General features: G+C 39.5%; 1 protein-coding gene across 1 annotated transcript in view; it reads left to right on the forward strand.

Annotated features, from left to right (window-relative positions):
* LOC126474942 (uncharacterized) overlaps positions 1-20411 on the forward strand; it is a 147876-nt gene extending 127465 nt beyond the window's left edge. Inside the window, exon 9 of the mRNA XM_050102461.1 lies at positions 20247-20411. Within this exon, the coding sequence (XP_049958418.1) occupies positions 20247-20297 (51 nt within the window). The 3' untranslated portion in view covers positions 20298-20411. The remainder of the gene's footprint in view (positions 1-20246) is intronic.
* Positions 20412-21435: the final 1024 nt, after the last annotated feature.

Genomic DNA, 21435 nt, shown 5'->3' on the forward strand with positions numbered 1-21435 from the left:
ATTCAAACAAGTTACCCTGGTAATATCTTTTCCACCACATTGGCTTGCTGGTACAGCAACTGTTATGAATTATTTTCGAAAGACAACAGTCTTGATTGCAAAATAACAATTATTTAATAATGTGTTACACGTTTTTGGGGGTGTCATCATATTATGTAGAATTCTACAAATAAACATTCATGAAAAAGTTTGTGATATAGGGTGTGAACCTTAAACACACCAGTATATGCAGACATAGAAGTGAAGAAATTGGACCATGCTTACAAATCTGTACAAATGTGACATCTGTATACACAGCAGTTAATTTTAGGTATATACAAGGTTCCAGGGCCTATGGAATCACTTTTAGTTTCTATACTCAGCTGAGTTACCTTCATTTTAACCATAATATACCAAGAAGCCCTTGAATAAAATACTGTTCCTAGTGTTTAGAAGAAAGCATAGGTCTGGCTATCTGGAAAAAGAATAACAAATGTGACACACAGAACTACCGTCCAATAGCACTGACAGATATGTGGTGTAGAATCTTAGGACACATTTTGAGTTTGATTATAATGAGGTATTTTAACAGGACATCTCCTCCAGGCCAACCACTAAGTAATATAAAATAACAGTCATGAAAAGCCTGACTTGAGTTTTTTGCAAATGTCATCTTGAAACTCATGGATCGAGGTAATCAGTGGATGCATTATGTCTTGACTTCCAAAAAGCATTTGACTCAGTACCACACCAACATCTATGATTGAAAGAACAATCATATGAGGTAACAAACAAAATATGTCACTGGACTGAGGATCTTTTGGTATGTATAATGAAACTGCACAGATACCTCATTTTTTGTGGAGTATCATAGATTATGATACACCAAATACTAAGGTATTTACCTCCTTGACACATCATTAATATAACACTTATTGTTTCCTGTAATCATTGCTTTCATGAAATGTTAAATATATTTGTTTCTTTTTTAAATAATTCAGATCATATTGATACTGAAGACATTTCTTTGGATGTAAAGATTGATGTATTCAGATAGCTGTGAGCTATGATAACTTTGTTGCTGACTTTTGTGTATTAGTACAGTACAGTCTGTTAATGAGTATTATCAGCAGTAGTAGTAGTAGTTGTGTATTAGACAGCTATGGAGTATCAGAAGTAGTAGTGTTTCAGTGGGCTACAGAGGAATTTTTTGAAGTATTTATCATGAAATTGTTATGTTAAAACATGGGAATAGGAGTCATGAAATTATACTGAAATATTATGTGAAGAAAATAATAAGGCTTCATTACATGAGAGAGTCCTTAATTGTCAAGAACTGAAGCCATCATGCCAACTAGATGAAAACAGTTACTGAATGAGCCATAATTTTGATTAAGATCTGCAAGAACCAGATGAGTTCATTTTTTTTTAGTTTTAAGTGTTATTATGAACTTCCTTCTAAGGTAAAATGGATGCATAAATTAGTGATATAATTTCTAAAAATTTGTACAAGAACAACCAATGATTGTTTTTGATAACAAAAGTGTAGGTACGGGGGGGGGGGGGGGGGGGGGGTTTATGGTCAGTGGTATATCAAGGAGAGGGCGAGGGGCAAGAAGGTCCATAATGCCCCAGGCATCACTTGCAGAAGGGCACCAATTGGTCTTCAAGACAAACAAGATAAATTGCTACACCACGAAGATGACGTGCTACAGACGTGAAATTTAACCGACAGGAAGAAGATGCTGCGATATGCAAATGATTACCTTTTCAGAGCATTCACACAAGGTTGGTGCCAGTGGCGACACCTACAATGTGCTGGCATGAGGAAAGATTCCAACCGATTTCTCACACACAAACAGCAGTTGACCGGCATTGCCTGGTGAAAGGTTGTTGTGATGCCTCATGTAAGGAGGAGAAATGCGTAGCATCACGTTTCTGACTTTGATAAAGGTCGGATTGTAGCCTATCGCGATAGCGGTTTATCGTATCACGACATTGCTGCTCGCGTTGGTCGAGATCCAACGACTGTTAGCAGAATATGGAATCGGTGGGTTCCAGAGGGTAATACGGATTGCTGTGCTGGATCCCAATGGCCTCATATCACTAGCAGTAAAGATGACAGCATCTTATCAGCATGGCTGTAACGGATTGTACAGCCACATCTTGATCCCTGAGTCACCAGATGGGGACGTTTGCAAGACAACAACCATCTGCCGAACAGTTGGACGACGTTTGCAGCAGCATGAACTATCAGCTCAGTGACCATGGCTGCGGTTACCTTTGACGCTGCATCACAGACAGGAGCGCCTGTGATGGTGTACTCAATGACGGACCTGGGTACACGAATGGCAAAACGTAATTTTTACGGATGAATCCAGGTTCTGTTTACAGCATCATGATGGTCACATCCATGTTTGACGACATCGCAGTGAACGCACATTGGAAGCGTGTATTTGTCATCGCCATACTGGCATATCACCCAGCGTGATGGTATGGGGTGCCATTGGTTACACGTCTCGGTCACCTCTTGTTTGCATTGACAGCACTTTGAACAGTGGACATTACATTTCAGATGTGTTACGACCCGTGGCTCTACCCTTCATTCGAACCCTGCGAAACCATACCTTTCAGCAGGATAATGAATGACCGCATGTTGCAGGTCCTGTATGGGCCTTTCTGATTACAGGAAACGTTCGACTGCTGCCCTGGCCAGCACATTCTCCAGACCTCCCACCAATTGAAAACGTCTGGTCAATGGTGGCCGAGCAACTGGCTTGTCACAATACACCAGTCACTACTCTTGATGAACTGTGGTACCGTGTTGAAGCTGCATGGGCAGCTGTACCTGTACAAACCATCCAAGCTCTGTTTGACTCAATGCCCAGGTGTATCAAGGCCATTATTACGGCCAGAGGTGGTTGCTCTGGGTACTGATTTCTCAGGATCTATGCACTCAAATTGCATGAAAATGTAATCACATGTCACTTCTAGTATAATATATTTGTCGAATGAATACCCATTTATCATCAGCATTTCTTCTTGGTGTAGCAATTTTAATGGCCAGTAGTGTATTATATTTTTACATTTGTTTCTGGAGAGGGAGGGGGCAATAAAGTTTAGTGTCATACCCCAGACGCCGACATGGATGTGGGGCTCGGGGTGGAAGGATGTTAATAAAGCTTCGTGTCTGGGGCACCAGTTGTGTTTGCTACACCACTGTTCATGATGCAGGCATTATACACTGTGTTATCCTGGATGGAGACTCATCTACAGATGCTTGGCTTCATAATGCTCATATTGCATGTCAATTATGTGGTAGACAATATTAAATGTAACCTCAAACTTTTTGCAGATGATTATCTGTAGTGAAGTAGTATCTGAAAAAAGCTGCACAAATATTCAGGCAGATCTCCAGTTTCAAGCAGTTCAAAGATTGGCAACTTGCTTTAAATTTTCAGAAATGTAAAACTGCAAACATCACGAAATACAGAAAGATAATGTCCTATCACAGCAGTGTCAACAAGACACAATTGGAATTAGTCAATTCACAACATGATTGTAACCTTGAGTGGCATTATTAAGTAGCATGATGATGTAGGCTCAGTCATAGATAAAACAGGCAGCAGATGCAGTGTATTGGCAAGATACTAGAATAATGCAATCAACTTGCATAGGAGACTCCATATAAAACAGTTCTACATCATATCTTAGAGCACTGGCTGAGTGTGTGGGACACGCTAAGTGGGACAAATAACAAATATTGAACATATTGAAAGAAGAAAGTACAAATAGTCACAGATTTGTTGAATCAAAGGAAAAATTTAATTCAAAGTCTGAAACGTCTGTATTGGCAGACACTTGAAGATAAGCACCATTAATACCACAAAAGCCTATTTACAAAGATTCAAGAACCAATATTAAATGAAGAATTTAGGAATAAACTTTAACTTACGATTCCTTCAGATAGGAACCATGAAACTAAACTATACTAATTACTTCATACACAGAGATATGTAAGAAGTCAATCTTCCTGTGCACAAATGGAACAAGAATACAGTGGGGTACATCTTGTTACATGCCCTTCACAGTAGTTTGCATAGTATGTACTTAGAAGTAGATGTAGATACATGAGCACTGGGCCGGATCCAGTCACCACTTATGTGTCAGCATGAAAAAGAAAATGAAAGCTCAAAAATGTGTTTTATGACAAATAAAGGTATATGAAAGGCACAACAAAAAGACTCTCACAGTTAAAGCTTTCAGCCATTGGCCTTCATCAACAACAGACACACACACACACACACACACACACACACACACAAGCAAATGCAACTCACACACATGACTGCAGTCTCAGGCAACTGAAACCACACTGCGAGCAGCAGCACCAGTGCATGATGGGAGTGGCGACTGGATGGGGGTAAGGAGGTAAGGGAGAGGTGGAGAGACAATTTACAAATGTTCCCACCTCTCCCCTGCCCACCATTTGAACTGCAGCACTTCACTGTCAACCACCCCCACCATACTATCCCTACCCCTCCCTGCAGCAGCCTCCTCTATGGTGAGTGGCAACTTTCCTTCTCATAATATTGTTACATTCCATCCTGGATTTTCCATAGTTTGAAAGTTAAATGAAAGACTCGGGGAGCACTCAAAGACAAATTTGACTTACATACAATGAAGGCTTTCATGACTGGATGTCTCAGTGGCCAAGAATTCTTCCAGGTAGTATGGCTGTGGTCCATGGAACTCTTATATCCCTTATGTTTCATCTAAAACTACATTGGACATCTTCAGAGGTGCTCCTGGTTGTGCTGAGTCTTGCTGACTGATGAGTGGGATGTTTCTTTGGGGAGATAAATGCGAATGCAGAAGCATGAGTACGAACCCTCCCCAAAGAAACTGCAAATGCAATTAACATCGAAACTACCAGGGTCTTGTGCCGCAGTAAACCTATGGAAAGTAACCTAACAAAAGGTGAGGGAAGGACTCTCAGAGATTTAATTGCAGACAAAGGGATAGTGGTTCTTCCTTCTGACAAAGGCAATGCTACTGTTGTTATGAATAAAGAGGATTATAGAAGTAAGATTTTGGATCTTTTAACATCAGGACAATATAATAAAGTTAAGGAAGACCCTACAGCTAGCATATTGAGGAAAACAAATATGTTGATAGTCATCTACTTCAATTCAAAAGGAGGCGAAGAAAGGTTTGTTGAGGAGTGAAGCTATGTGTCCCAGACTTTATGGCCTACCTAAAGTTCATAAGATTAACCTTCCTCTGAGACCCATTGTCAGTGCTATTAATTCCCCAACGTACCAAATAGCAAGTTATCTGGCATCTTGTTTACAACCATATGTTGGCCGAGCTGATTCTTATGTAAAAGACTCATGTCATTTCATTGAGAAACTGAAGGGACTAACTTTGGCTCCTGAGGATATTTGTATTAGTTTTGACATAGTGTCTTTATTTACGATGATTCTGCTTAACAAATTTATGGTTTACATAGCAGATGTTTTCCCAGCAGGTTTTACTGCTCTTTTCAGTCACTGTCTCACCTGTAGTCAGTTCCAGTGCGAGGATGAGTTTTATGAGCAGGTTGATGGTTTGGCCATGGGTAACCCATTGAGTCCTACCATCACCAGTTTTTACATGGAAAAATTCGAACTATTAGCTCTGGAAAAAGCGAATAAGAAACCATGTTGATTGTATCGATACATGGATGATACATTTGTGGTTTGGTCACATGGCAAAAAAGCTTTAGAGGAGTTATTTTCTTATTTAAATAGTATAAATCCTAAAATCCAGTTTACCATGGAAATGGAGAAAGACAATGCAATATCCTTCTTGGATGTCTTCGTTATGAGACAGACTGATGTGCAGCTTGAAACATAAATTCTTTTGGAAGGTTACACATACTGACAGATACTTGCATAAGGATTCCAGACATCATCCACAACAGAAATGAGGTGTAATTAAAAGTCTAGTGGACAGAGCTAAAAGGATTTGTGCACTGGAATACCTGGACGCTGAGTTAAAACATCTAAAGCAGGCTATTGAGAAGAATGGGTACTCTAGTAAGGAAATAAATAGAGTTTTGTGACCGAAAAACAGGAGGCCTAAGGACAACGATAGGACACAGCGATGGAAGAACATGGTTTTTCTACCTTTCATCAAAAAAGTAATGGGTCAAATCAGAAAGATTTTGAGAAAACATAACGTTCGGCCGATTTTCAGACCGACTAAGAAAATAGGTTGTTCCATTAAGGATAAACATCCCCCTCTGTCTGCAAGTGGTGTATACAAGATTCCGTGTACATGTGGTAGGGTCTACATTGGAACTACAAAGAGAAGTGTGAATACACGGTTGAAGGAACATAAAAGTCTTTCCCAACTAGGGAAAACAGACAAGTCAGCCATGGCAGAACATGCTCTTCAGTCGGGTGATCACATAGTGAAATTTTCGGAAACTGAAGATCTATGTACTATGACAAACGAATCCACAGTTATATAGAGAAGCCATTGAAATATATAAACATGGTGATAATTTTAACAGAAAAGAAAAAGCTATGAAACTCAGTGATATATGGGCAGTGGCGCTACAGAATCAATGAGGAGTTTTTATCTTTGACATACTATGATTGATAGTTATATTTTATGTTTGACAAAGCTCATCTCTGCTATCACATGAAATCCAGACCACACCCACTTTCCATGGTATTTAGGCCATTCTTTGATGTCTGACTCATCAGTCGGCAAGGCTCAGCACAACCAGGAGCACCTCTGAAGATGTCCAACATAGCTTTGGATGAAACTTCGGGGATAGAAGAGTTCCATGGACCATGACTTACATACCTCCACGTAAGGTTTAAAAATTTATTTATTACAAAAAGTGTTTGTAGTATATATATGAAGACAGTAACTGTTCTCGAAAGAACAGAATACTGTTGATGACCGTGCAGCTTTTCCCTGGAATAAATGATAACTAACTGAAAACCTCAGCTGCCGACAGGTGTTGTTGATATACCTCGATGTGGACACCTGAAAATGTGTGCCCCGACCAGGACTCGAACCCAAGATCTCCTGCTAACATGGCAGACGCTCTATCCATCTGAGCCACCAAGGACACAGTTGAATAGCGCGACTGCAGGGACTTATCCCTTACACGCTTCCTGTGAGACTCACATTCCCAACCGTGCACAATTCTACATATATGTCTATAAGGTACATTACATATGTAGAATTGTGGACAGTTGGGAATGTGAGTCTCACGGGAAGCATGCAAGGGATAATTCCCTGCAGTCGCACTATTCAACTGTGTCCTCGGTGGCTCAGATGGATAGAGCGTCTGCCATGTAAGCAGGAGATCCTGGGTTCGAGTCCTGGTCGGGGCACACATTTTCAGCTGTCCACATCGAGGTATACCAACAACACCTGTCGACAGCTGAGGGTTTCAGTTAGTTATCATTTAAGTGTTTGTAGTATTCATCATTATCTTCAAAATAAATTATAAAAATGATTTTGAATCATTAAGTGTTACGGTCAAGAGGCATTTTACAAAGTGTACAATATAATACTGACAAAAGCTGTACAAATGTGCAATGTAATAAATATTTTATGTGTGTATTTATACTCTGTGAATATTTTTAAGACACCCATACTATTCACATTGTGTGTGGCTGAATAAATAAAGTTTGTGATTTAGTTTTCATCTGCCAGAAAACTTTGGGTAACTGGAGTCTCAATTATCTGTTTCCTTCCCCGTTCCCTCCAATTTTGTTTGAATTTATTTTTTGGAGTTCAATGATTTTCTTACACTTGCTCCCAAAAGTTTTTCTCACAGTTTCAAAGTCCTCTCTAACACTATCCTCCCCCCCCCCCCCCCCCCTTCCACAAGATTCTGGGCTCCTAGCCATACTTTTATGGTTTTTCAACCATTATTTCTTTATAACTAAGTAATTTCATATAGCATGACATGGCTAGCAACTCCAATAACTACTCTTTATAAAACCAATGCTGTTGGTACTTGCCTGTCTCTGTTGCTTTCATTGTGCACCATACTGGTCCCATCCACATGCATCTACATGTACAATCTGGATAATGATTACTTCCACTGCCACTAGCTGTTCTGACAATGTTACTTTTTATGCTGAAGTTTTGTCAGTGTCTTATATCTTCAAGCAACTGTGGACAATGTACCTTGCAGTTTCTGTCACTGACACTGTTCAAACATGAACAAATCATACAGTATAGTCCTAAATGCATAATGGCCATGTCTTAGTGAGTGTTCCTTATTTCTTGCAGTAAGATGATCCACAGCCAATATTGATAAGCTGAGAATAACATGTGACTATATTGGAAAATCTATTTGTTGTCACACATTTTTGCATTAGTTTCATAAATATGGAAATGAAGATAAAGTTCAAGTTAATGGGCTTGATTAACCAGAAAAATGGACTAGCTGAAACTGTGGCAGTATAAGCTGTATATATACTGTGGGAGTATAAGCTGTATATATAGCAAGCACTCACTGAATGCACAATTCGAAATCATGCACAAATGATCAGCTGCATGACAGATGACTAAAATGGCTGAAAAATAATTAACAATGTAGGAAAAGATAGATTGCTACTTATCATAAAGAAGATACCTAAAGTTGCAGACAGGCATGATTAAAAGATGCTCACTTGTAGCTTTCAGCCACAGTCTTCATCAGTAGAGTGACACACACACACACAAAACATACATTCTCTCTCTCTCTCTCTCTCTCTCACCCACACACACACACACACACACACACACACACACACAAACACAAAAAAGCAAGGACACATCCTGCACATATGACTGCCAACTCCAGCTTCTCAGGCCATAATGCAATATCACATGGAATGCAAGCAGCAATCTGGAAGGGGAGAGGGAGGGGAAAGGGAGAAGGGCAGAAAGGGGTAAGGGGAGGAGGGGGGAAGGGGGAAGGGGAAGGAGAAGAGATAGCAGTGTACGGGTGGGGAGAGAGACATATGCTGTCTGGTGAGTGTGCAGGGACTAGGCTCCAACAGGCACAGTGTCAGAATGTTGTGGGGCAGGAAGGTGGGGAAAAAAGGAAGAAAAAATGAGAGGAATGGGGAAAGACAGGTGGATGTGTTGCCAGAGGGCTGCAAATAAACAAGGTGGGAGACAAGAATGGGCAGGAGATGATAGGACATAGGGGGTAGAAACTGTTGGGTGGATGGTGTGGAGCAGTATGTTACCATAGGTTGAGGCCAGGATAATTACAGGAGCAGAGAATGTGTTGTAAGGATGACTGCCATCTGTGCAGTTCAGTAAAGCTGGTGGTGGAGGGAAGCAGCCATTGAAATCAAGTGTGTTATGTTCAGCTGCATGTTGTGCTCTTGGTCACAGTTTGGTGGTGGGCGTTCATCCTGGTGGACAGCTGGTTGGTCATCATACCAATATAAAAAGCTGTGCAATGATCACAGCAGAGCTGGTAAATGACATGGCTGCTTTCCCAGGTGGTCTGGCCCCTGATGGGGTAGGATAAACCTGTGATAGGCCTGGAATAGGAAGTGGTGGGTGTGTGGATTGGGCAGATTTTGCACCTGGGTCTTCCACAGGGGTATGATCCTTGTGGGAGTGGAATAGTGATGGACTAGGATGTTGTGGAGGTTGGGTGGGCAATGGAAAACTGCTTTAAGAGGAGTGGGAAGTATCTCAGGTAGGATGTCCATCATTTCAGGACACTATGATCAGTAATTAAAGCCCTGTTGAAGGATGTGATTCAGTTGTTCCAGTCTGGGGTGATACTGGAACAAAGGGGTCACTCCTCTGTGTTTTGGGGTATGATGGGAGGATTGGGGTTGTGAGGGGAAATGGCAAGGAGATCTGTTTTCAGACAAGGTCGGAGGGAGAGTGCCTGTGTGTGAAGGTGTTGGTGAGACCCTCAGCATACTGAGCAAGGTAGTTTTTGTCACTGCAGATACACCATCTATGGGTAGCCAGGCTATTTGGGAGGGATTTTTGGGTATGAAGGGAAGGCAGCTGTCAAAATGCAACCACTGTTCATGGTTGGTGGGTTTAATATAGAAAGAGGTGCAGATGGAGCCGTCAGAGAGGAGGAGGTCAACATCTAGGAAGGTGGTACACTGTGTTCAGGAGGAGCACATGAAAATGATGGAAGAGAAGGAGTTGAGGCTGTGAAGGAATGAAGATTGGGTATCTTGGCCCTGCATCCAGATCATGAAGATATTATCAATGAACCTGAACCAGACTATGGGTTTGGTGTTTTGGGAGACTAGGAAGGTTTCCTCTGGACGGCCCATGAAAATGTTGGCATGGAAGGGTGCCCCACAGGTGCTCATGATTGTGCCACAGATTTGTTTATATATCTTCCCTTCAAATGAGAAGTAATTGTTGGTTAGCATAAAGTCAGTAAGGTGTATCAGGAATGAGGTAGTGGGTTCGGAGTTTGAAGGATGTTGGGAGAGGTGGTGTTCAATAGTGTTAAGACCATGGGCATGAGGGATGTTGTTGGGCCGGCCGTGGTGGAGGAGTGGTTCTAGTCGCTTCAGTCTGGAACCGCGCAACTGCTACAGTCGCAGGTTCGAATCCTGCCTCGGGCATGGATGTGTGTGATGTCCTTAGGTTAGTTAGGTTTAAGTAATTCTAAGTTCTAGGGGACTGATGACCTCAGAAGTTAAGTCCCATAGTGCTCAGAGACATTTGAACCATTTTTTCTATGTTGTTGTATAGGGAGGTGGTGTCAACAGTAATAAGTAGGGATCCAGGAGGTAAAGGGGTGGGGATGGTGGAGAGTCAGTGAAGGAAGTGGTTGGTATCTTTGACATGGGAAGCTAGATTATGTACAATTGGTTGGAGGTGTTGGTTAATGAGTGCTGAGTTATTTCAGTGGTGGCACAATAACCTGCCGCAATGGAGCATCAAGGATTGTTGGATTTGTGGATTTTGGGGAGCATGTTCCTATTTTCCCCATCTCCTTGCCGTACAACATACTGACACTGCACCTGATTAGATTAGATTAGATCAGATTAGATTAATACTAGTTCCATGGATCATGAATACGATATTTCGTAATGATGTGGAACGAGTCAAATTTTCCAATACATGACATAATTAAGTTAATTTAACAACATACTTAAGTTAATATAACAACTTTTTTATTTTTTTGTGTTTTTTTTTTAATTTTTAATTTTTATTTTTTTTATAATTTTTTTCTTTTTTTTCATAATTTATATCTAAAAATTCCTCTATGGAGTAGAAGGAGTTGTCATTCAGAAATTCTTTTAATTTCTTCTTAAATACTTGTTGGTTATCTGTCAGACTTTTGATACTATTTGGTAAGTGACCAAAGACTTTAGTGCCAGTATAATTCACACCTTTCTGTGCCAAAGTTAGATTTAATCTTGAATAGTGAAGATCATCCTTTCTCCTAGTATTGTAGTTATGCACACTGCTATTACTTTTGAATTGGGTTTGGTTGTTAATAACAAATTTCATAAGAGTGTATATATACTGAGAAACTACTGTGAATATCCCTAGATCCTTAAATAAACATCTGCAGGATGATCTTGGGTGGACTCCAGCTATTATTCTGATTACACGCTTTTGTGCAATAAATACTTTATTCCTCAGTGATGAATTACCCCAAAATATGTTGCCATATGAAAGCAATGAGTGAAAATAGGCATAGTAAGCTAATTTACTAAGATGTTTATCACCAAAATTTGCAATTACCCTTATTGCATAAGTAGCTGAACTCAAACATTTCAGCAGATCATCAATGTGTTTCTTCTAATTTAATCTCTCATCAATGGACACACCAAAAATTTGGAATATTCTACCTTAGCTATATGCTTCTGATTAAGGTCTATATTTATTAATGGCGTCATACCATTCACTGTATGGAACTGTATGTACTGTGTCTTATCAAAGTTCAGTGAGAGTCCGTTTACAAGGAATCACTTAGTAATTTTCTGAAAGACAGTATTGACAATTTCATCAGTTAATTCTTGTTTGTCAGGTGTGATTTCTATACTTGTATCATCAGCAAAGAGAACTAACTTTGCCTCTTCATGAATATAGAATGGTAAGTCATTAATATATATTAAGAACAACAAAGGACCCAAGACTGACCCTTGTGGAATCCCATTCTTGAATGTTCCCCAGTTTGAGGAATGTGCTGATCTTTGCATATTATGAGAACTGCTTATTTCAACTTTCTGCACTCTTCCAGTTAGGTACGAATTAAACCATTTGTGCACTGTCCCACTCATGCCACAATACTTGAGCTTTTCTAGCAGAATTTCATGATTTACACAATCAAAAGCCTTTGAGAGATCACAAAAAATTCCAATGGGTGGTGTTCGGTTATTCAGGTCATTCAAAATTTGATTGGTGAAAGCATATATGGCATTTTCTGTTGAAAAACCTTTCTGGAAACCAAACTGACATTTTGTTAGTACTTCATTTTTACAGATGTGTGAAGCTACTCTTGAATACATTACTTTCTCAAAAATTTTGGATAAAGCTGTTAGAAGGGAGATTGGACGGTAATTGTTGACATTAGATCTATCCCCCTTTTTATGTAAAGGTATAACAATAGCATATTTCAGTCTATCAGGGAAAATGCCCTGTTCCAGAGAGCTATTACACAGGTGACTGAGAATCTTACTTATCTGTTGAGAACAAGCTTTTTGTATTTTGCTGGAAATGCCATCAATTCCATGTGAGTTCTTGCTTTTAAGCAAGTTTATTATTTTCCTAATTTCAGAGGGAGAAGTGGGTGAGATTTCAATTGTATCAAATTGCATAGGTATGGCCTCTTCCATTAAAAGCCTAGCATCTTCTTATGAACACCTGGGTCCTACTATATCCACAACATTTAGAAAATGATTATTAAAAATATTTTCAACTTTTGACTTTTTGTTCATAAAGTTTTCATTCAATTTGATGGTAATACTGTCTTCCTGTGCTCTTGGTTGACCTATTTCTCTTTTAATAATATTCCAAATTGTTTTAATTTTATTATCAGAGTTGCTGATTTCAGAGATGATACACATACTTCTGGATTTTTTAATAACTTTTCTTAATATAACACAGTAGTTTTTATAATGTTTGATAGTTTCTGGGTCATTACTCTTTCTTGCTGTCAGATACATTTCCTTTTTCCGGTTACAAGATATTTTTATACCCTTAGTAAGCCATGGTTTGTTACAAGGTTTCTTACGAGTATATTTAACTATTTTCTTGGGGAAGCAGTTTTCAAATGCATTTACAAAAATGTCATGAAATAAATTATATTTTAAATTGGCATCAGGTTCACGGTACACCTCATCCCAGTCTAACTGTTGTAGGCTATCCCTGAAATTTGCAATTGTTAAATCGTTGACTGAACGTACTACTTTGGAGGACTGTTTAGTATTGCTGAATGGAGCTATGTCATATATTGTAACTAGCTGTGCACCATGATCAGAAAGACCATTCTCAACAGGCTGAGCATTTATCTGGTTAAACTTATCTTGGTCTATAAAGAAGTTATCTATCAGTGAGCTGCTATCCTTTACCACCCGAGTAGGAAAATCAATAACGGGTGTCAGATTGAAAGAACCGAGTAATACTTCAAGGTCATTTTTCCTATTACCCTCTTTCAGAGAATCTACTTTGAAGTCCCCACAAATAATAATTTGCTTCCCCTGTCTGACAGATAGCACAACAAGGAGTCCAAATTTTTCAGAAATAGATGAAAATTTCCTGATGGGGACCTATATACAGTTACAATTACAAATGTGCCTTTATTTAATTTAAGCTCACAGGCACATGCTTCTATATGTTTCTCTACACAAAACTTTTTTGTTTCTATACTTTTTGCACAATGATAACTTTTGACATATATGGCAACTCCTCATCTGTCCATATTTTCTCTCATTACATGTGCAGAGAGCTTATAACCACTTACATTTACCTTATTCATATCAGTAACAATGTGATGCTCAGACAGGCACAGTATATCTATTTCATTCTCAGCTTCTAAATCTTCTAAACAAACCAGAAGCTCATCTACTTTATTCTTTAAACTCCCAATATTTTGATGAAATATACTTCAATTATTTTTAATTATACTTTTATGAGAACCTTTACTTATTCTAACATTTGCAGTACTCTCCTGTCTGAGTTTCTCATTGTGCATAGGCCTAGTTCCTATACCAGTGGTCACATTGTGTTCAGATAGGCAGATTGTGTCAACTGGGTTGGGTGACTTTAATTCATCAATGCAATTACCTATGACTGAGTTACAACTTGGTGGAGATAAAATTTCTGGTGATTGGTGAAAATTTATATTTGGCAGCTGTGATTGGTGATCCAATGTGCTAGAATTGTGCTGTTTAATTTCTTTCCTAAACTGAAGATTTGTTTCAATTCTGACCTCTTGTAGAACTTGACATCTTTCTGTCTTCCCTATCCTAAAAAAGGTGCTGCTCCAACACCTGTAACCACTGGTATTTTACCATTCATGGCAGTGCCTCCCCCCCTTAAATTTCCTGCTATTACCCCAGCCAGTTTCCCCTTCCCTTTCCTGTTGAGATGTAGGCCGTGCCTGGTATAGTCCCAACTACTGAGACAATCAACAGGAACCACACCAATATGAGCCCTCGCACCCGACCCAAGCAGCCGTTCCAACTCCAAATTATCTCTCCCAACAGAAGAGTTCAAATGAGGCCAGTCATGGCGTCTCAGGACAGATACAAATTCAACATTGGTGTATCTCGATGCCGACGCAATCTTTACCAGGTCACACTCTATACTGTACGCAGGATCTCTGTTGATGCTGTTCCCTGGCCCACCCACAATAACCACGGTGTCTTCCCTGGTAAATCCTTTACAGAGTGAACCTAAATCCTCTGTCACCTGATCCAGACTAGCACTTGGTTTGAAAAAATTTGTGACCCGGTATTCTGGTCCTAATTCCTCCTGCAGAAGTTGGCCTACACCTCTGGCATGAGAACTGCCTACCAACAAAACTGGAGTCCAGCCCCTGCATTCTGGCCCGAGGTGCTGCAGTCCTGTGTGTGTGTGTTTTTACTGATGAAGGCTGTAGCCAAAATCTACATGTGATTGTCTTTTAATCGTGCCTGTCTGCAACTCGTCATCTTTAAGGTAAGTAGCAATCAACTTTTTGCTACATTGTTGATATTCGTACCTGGAGTTTCAGCGTTTGAAAAACAATTAAAGTGCGAAGCCCATCACTTGCAAGAAACTTAAGTCCCAAAGTCTGCCACAAATTAAAGTTACACTAAATAATATAATAATACTGTATTGTTTTGTATCAAATTAATTAATCAACTTAAGTGCCACATCATGTGATTGAATTACATAAATGAAAAGTTACCTAAGTTTTATAATTAGTACAAATGTGGAAAATGGTTGGTACCTGTTTTTGGTCAAGCTCCAGCATGGTGGCATTGTGATGTTGAAATTTCTCTACAATGCATAGTTTAATTGTAAAATGTTAATTAAATTTTTGTAAAATTGTGCTTATATGTAATTATTCTCTAAATAAGAGTAATACGTCCAAACAATAGAAAATTCAAGATGGAACAACAGTATGAAACAGATAGATTGCTACTCACCACACAGAGAAGGAAATGTGTGGCAGACAGGCATACTGAAGAAAGACTGCGAGATATTATCATACCAAATCATTCATCAGATACAGACAAAATTCAAACACATTCACAAATCCATAACACATTGCCTTTGCTATCTCTGGGCTCTTGGTTGGGCCCCAGCATCTTTGGATGACAGTGGCCATGTGTGAGTGACTTAAGCACATATAAATGTGCACATGTTTTCCCTACATCTGATGAAGGACTTAGGCTGATAGCTGATAATATGCAGTAGTCTTTTTTTTCACTCTGGCTGTTTGTCATTCAGTGCTGCCTCTATATGGTAAGTAACACTATATACATTTCACATAACAGTAAATGTATTCACTGTTGTGTAGCTGTTATCAATATGAAATTAATCAATCTGTACAATTTCCATTTTTATGTCAATATCATTCAAGGGCTGAGTTGAATGATACTCTGGTTATGTGGCTAACAAGTACCATTTAATGGTTTTATTGGTTTTGTTGGACTATAATAAATTAAGGACTATGGTGCATCCACTTATTCTTCTATTCATCACATAGTTTACATCTATTTATCATAATAATCTTCTTTCTGAGATTCTTGAAACAGTACCTTATTTTGTTATACATTTTCTAGCATTCATAGTATTTTTCTGAAAACTACTTTTGTCCTTAATTATTGTATGGTTGTTGGGAAATTCTTTGATCATGACCAACCCTGGCTGGCTACTCTATATGGCCATGCCACTGCCTCATCCTTGCCACAATGCCAGGTACTAGATGTTAGGAAATAATACACAGTGTTACGTTTTACAGTATATGAATTTAAAATTGAAATTCAACAAATAGAATGAATCCTTGAGTTTGTATGACTTACAAACTAAATTTATCTTGTCACATTCTTGATCTTTCAAAAAAACTTCAATCAAAAAGTTTTGATTTATGCATAATTACATCAACTAATCATAAGGGCACTATCAGAGATGCACAGTCGGAGTATTTCTTTTGATTGCTGTTGCACCATATCAGTTGCCGATGAAATCAATTCCTAGTAAATAAAACTATCTTTGTTGCTTGGACAATCATGTTGTAATATGTCTTCTCCTTTATGAGTTTTGCCATTAATACCTGTTCTCTCTACAAAACAGTGTCTACTATGGCCACTATTTATTGTTAAAACATTTGCATAGGGAAATCTGATGAATAAATGAGACATTATGTAAACATAAAATGGGCAAAAGTGTTTCCACCAGGCCTTTAATGTCTTGGTAGCATGATGAGAAAATTAAAAAGTCAATTGAAGAAATGCATTCTCAGTTATTTTCTCACTTGGTAAATGTATAGATGTAAATAGGTCTGTAAGGTGTGTCTGTTGCATTAGAGAAGTGACACATTACATCCCATATTAAACTGTAATTTCAGTTTCATACAAACTAACATATGTCTCAAATTATTTATAGTCTCTTGCATTCAGCTGAAAGTTTACCTACTCTATTAATATGAATATTCTACACAACTCTTTATAGGTTTCATTTTATGACCTTTTGCTTGCAACTGTTCTGTAGAATTTGTTTTATTATATCATAATAATTGAAACATTTATCGAAAGATCACATAAAAAAGTATAAGGAATATTCTAATGAATCAGTAGTAGCTTTTGAGCAATATATTTAAAAGAAAGTTATATATATATAAACAAAGATGATTTGACTTACCAAATGAAAGTGCTGGCAGGTCGACAGACACACAAACAACCACAAACATACACACAAAATTCAAGCTTTCGCAACAAACTGTTGCCTCATCAGGAAAGAGGGAAGCAGAGGGAAAGACGAAAGGAAGTGGGTTTTAAGGGAGAGGGTAAGGAGTCATTCCAATCCCGGGAGCGGAAAGACTTACCTTAGGGGGAAAAAAGGACGGGTATACATTCGCACACACACACATATCCATCCACACATATACAGACACAAGCAGACCAAATGAAAATGAAAGATAAAAATATATGGGGAGAGATAAGGGTGAACTAGAAAGTAACTGGAGATCTGGTATGAAAAAAGGCGAAAAAGTGTTGGTTAAGTTGATCCTGTGGTGAACGAAAAATACACTCCTGGAAATGGAAAAAAGAACACATTGACACCGGTGTGTCAGACCCACCATACTTGCTCCGGACACTGCGAGAGGGCTGTACAAGCAATGATCACACGCACGGCACAGCGGACACACCAGGAACAGCGGTGTTGGCCGTCGAATGGCGCTAGCTGCGCAGCATTTGTGCACCGCCGCCATCAGTGTCAGCCAGTTTGCCGTGGCATACGGAGCTCCATCGCAGTCTTTAACACTGGTAGCATGCCGCGACAGCGTGGACGTGAACCGTATGTGCAGTTGACGGACTTTGAGCGAGGGCGTATAGTGGGCATGCGGGAGGCCGGGTGGACGTACCGCCAAATTGCTCAACACGTGGGGCGTGAGGTCTCCACAGTACATCGATGTTGTCGCCAGTGGTCGGCGGAAGGTGCACGTGCCCGTCGATCTGGGACCGGACCGCAGCGACGCACGGATGCACGCCAAGACCGTAGGATCCTACGCAGTGCCGTAGGGGACCGCATCGCCACTTCCCAGCAAATTAGGGACACTGTTGCTCCTGGGGTATCGGCGAGGACCATTTGCAACCGTCTCCATGAAGCTGGGCTACGGTCCCGCACACCGTTAGGCCGTCTTCCGCTCACGCCCCAACATCATGCAGCCCGCCTCCAGTGGTGTCGCGACAGGCATGAATGGAGGGACGAATGGAGACGTGTCATCTTCAGCGGTGAGAGCCGCTTCTGCCTTGGTGCCAATGATGGTCGTATGCACGTTTGGGGCCGTGCAGGTGAGCGCCACAATCAGGACTGCATACGACCGAGGCACACAGGGCCAACACCCGGCATCATGGTGTGGGGAGCGATCTCCTACACTGGCCGTACACCACTGGTGATCGTCGAGGGGACACTGAATAGTGCACGGTACATCTAAACCGTCATTGAACCCATCGTTCTACCATTCCTAGACCGGCAAGGGAACTTGCTGTTCCAACAGGACAATGCACGTCCGCATGTATCCCGTGCCACCCAACGTGCTCTAGAAGGTGTAAGTCAACTACCCTGGCCAGCAAGATCTCCGGATCTGTCCCCCATTGAGCATGTTTGGGACTGGATGAAGCGTCGTCTCACGCGGTCTGCACGTCCAGCACGAACGCTGGTCCAACTGAGGCGCCAGGTGGAAATGGCATGGCAAGCCGCTCCACAGGACTACATCCAGCATCTCTACGATCGTCTCCATGGAAGAATAGCAGCCTGCATTGCTGCGAAAGGTGGATATACACTGTACTAGTGCCGACATTGTGCATGCTCTGTTGCCTGTGTCTATGTGCCTGTGGTTCTGTCAGTGTGATCATGTGATGTATCTGACCCCAGGAATGTGTCAATAAAGTTTCCCATTCCTGGGACAATGAATTCACGGTGTTCTTATTTCAATTTCCATGAGTGTATATCTAAAAACACAGATGATGTGACTTACCGAACGAAAGTGCTGGCAGGTCGATAGGCACACAAACATACACACAAAATTCAAGCTTTCGCAACAAACTGTTGTCTCATCAGGAAAGAGGAAAGGAGAGGGAAAGACGAAAGGATGTGGGTTTTAAGGGAGAGGGTAAGGAGTCATTCCAATCCCGGGAGCGGAAAGACTTACCTTAGGGAGAAAAAAGGACAGGTATACACTCGCACACACATACATATCCATCCACACATACACAGACACAAGCAGACAAATGTTGTTCAGATTATACGTGCATTTTAACAAAATTAAATAATTTTCATGGCTTTAAAACTTTATAATATAATAACAAAATATATAAAATTGTTTATGGCTAAATTGAATCTGCCATAAACGCACTCATAATTGTTATCTTCATAAAAGGTACCCAAATAATGAATCTAAATTGATGAAACTGAACCCCACACCATGAAAATTACAAAATCAGAATGCTGATACTGTGTTATGATAATAAATGAAGACACTGATAGCCTATGTAACAAAATCCTATACCCTGAAAATGATTCTATGGTCCATGTACCTATTACCTGTGAATTCCTTCCAGTCATACCATTGGTAGCCAGATACAAACAACAGTGATGCCTGCATTTTTATTTGTTTTATCTGCAACCAGTACTGCTCCAGAAAAGCTTTTTCAAATTACTGATAAATATTGCAGCTATAATGAATATGTGTGCTTCAGACAATTCTTTGACTATCCTGAAAACCTCTCCTAAAATGAATTTTATCATAATTATTCCTTGTTTTGAATCATTACTCTTTCTTTAAATAGAATGCAGTTGGGCTTTTGGTTCAAATGATCTGCTGTGCAACACTTTTTTTACAGATCTTTTTCTCTCCTTCTTCCCCTTCCTTCATTTTTTCCATGTTTTCCCATGGTTCTCCTTTGGTATTTCTTGTCCATGCTTTTATTTACTGTAACCCATCTTCCACAACTTATTTTTACTTATTAATTTTTGTAGCTTATATTTTCATTAGTTTTATTACTAACTTTATTACTTATTAATTTTATTAATTATTGCAGATTGATGCAGCATCAAATACAAGCTCACAAGAAGAACGTAGTAGTCCTTAATAATTATGGAATTGTAAAACCATTACCATTTATCACTGAATGGATGGACTGATGTAACAAGCTTGTAACTCCATAAGCTTGATTATCCCTTTAGATTAGGAGCAACAGCTACCTTACCATGATTTTTTTACTTTAATTTCATACTATTTTTGATTTTATATTCCTTTGTGATAATATATATAATATAATATCTTCTAACTGTATATTTATATTCTTGCTATGGCACTGTATATTTATATTCTTGTTATGGCACTTGTTACTGAAAATAAATAAATATTTTATTAGAAATAGTGACTCAATATTTACAATAAAAACTGTAATAAACATGGTTAATTGTGATGCATCAAAAGTTGAGACAACACGAAGTAACTTTTTGTTGTCATTATTTCTGTTAATCTTCATTTCATTGTGCTTTGCAAATACTATTGCCTTATATGACCTGTAGCAACAATGTAATAACGTGACACAGTTCTCATAATTTTATTACCTTTGAACTTGGGTAGCATACAGATGTTGTGTAATTAGGAGACAAACCTTTACTGCTGGACAGCTAGAGCACTAGAGTTTGTTGATATACTCAGCAATTAAAACTACTTATTATTCTACATTTGACATATAAGACTACATTTTTACCATATCACCTATCAGTAAAGCCACAATTAAACCTTATACATCAGAGAGTGGTTGCCAAAACAGCTACAATCCACTTTTGTCCATAGCAGCAACAACAGTTAAAGCTGCTGTCACCAGTGCCCAATGATGATTACATATATGCTCTCCCCTTGATTCAAATATTGCAATTGAGCTGATGCTTTGTTGTGGTGCTTTGGCAACAGTTGAGAGTCAACATGAAATGTTGCTAGCTCTGAATGAAGGATCTAACTAGTAATCGTAATCAGACTATAATTATCCAGCTACTGTGCAGGAAGGTGTAGGACAGGACTACAGGTAAACTAAGTTTGAAAAACATTTTTGAGACTCATGGAAAAATTAGTTCAGTATAGCATACTAGTAATTGATGTTGTTGTTGTGGTCTTCAGTCCAGAGACTGGTTTGATGCATGTCTCCAAGCTACTCTATCCTGTGCAAGGTTCTTCATCTACCAGTACCTACTGCAACCTACATCCTTCTGAATCTG

This window comes from Schistocerca serialis, chromosome 4 (genome assembly GCF_023864345.2).
Source record: "Schistocerca serialis cubense isolate TAMUIC-IGC-003099 chromosome 4, iqSchSeri2.2, whole genome shotgun sequence".
Lineage (NCBI taxonomy): Eukaryota > Metazoa > Arthropoda > Insecta > Orthoptera > Acrididae > Schistocerca > Schistocerca serialis.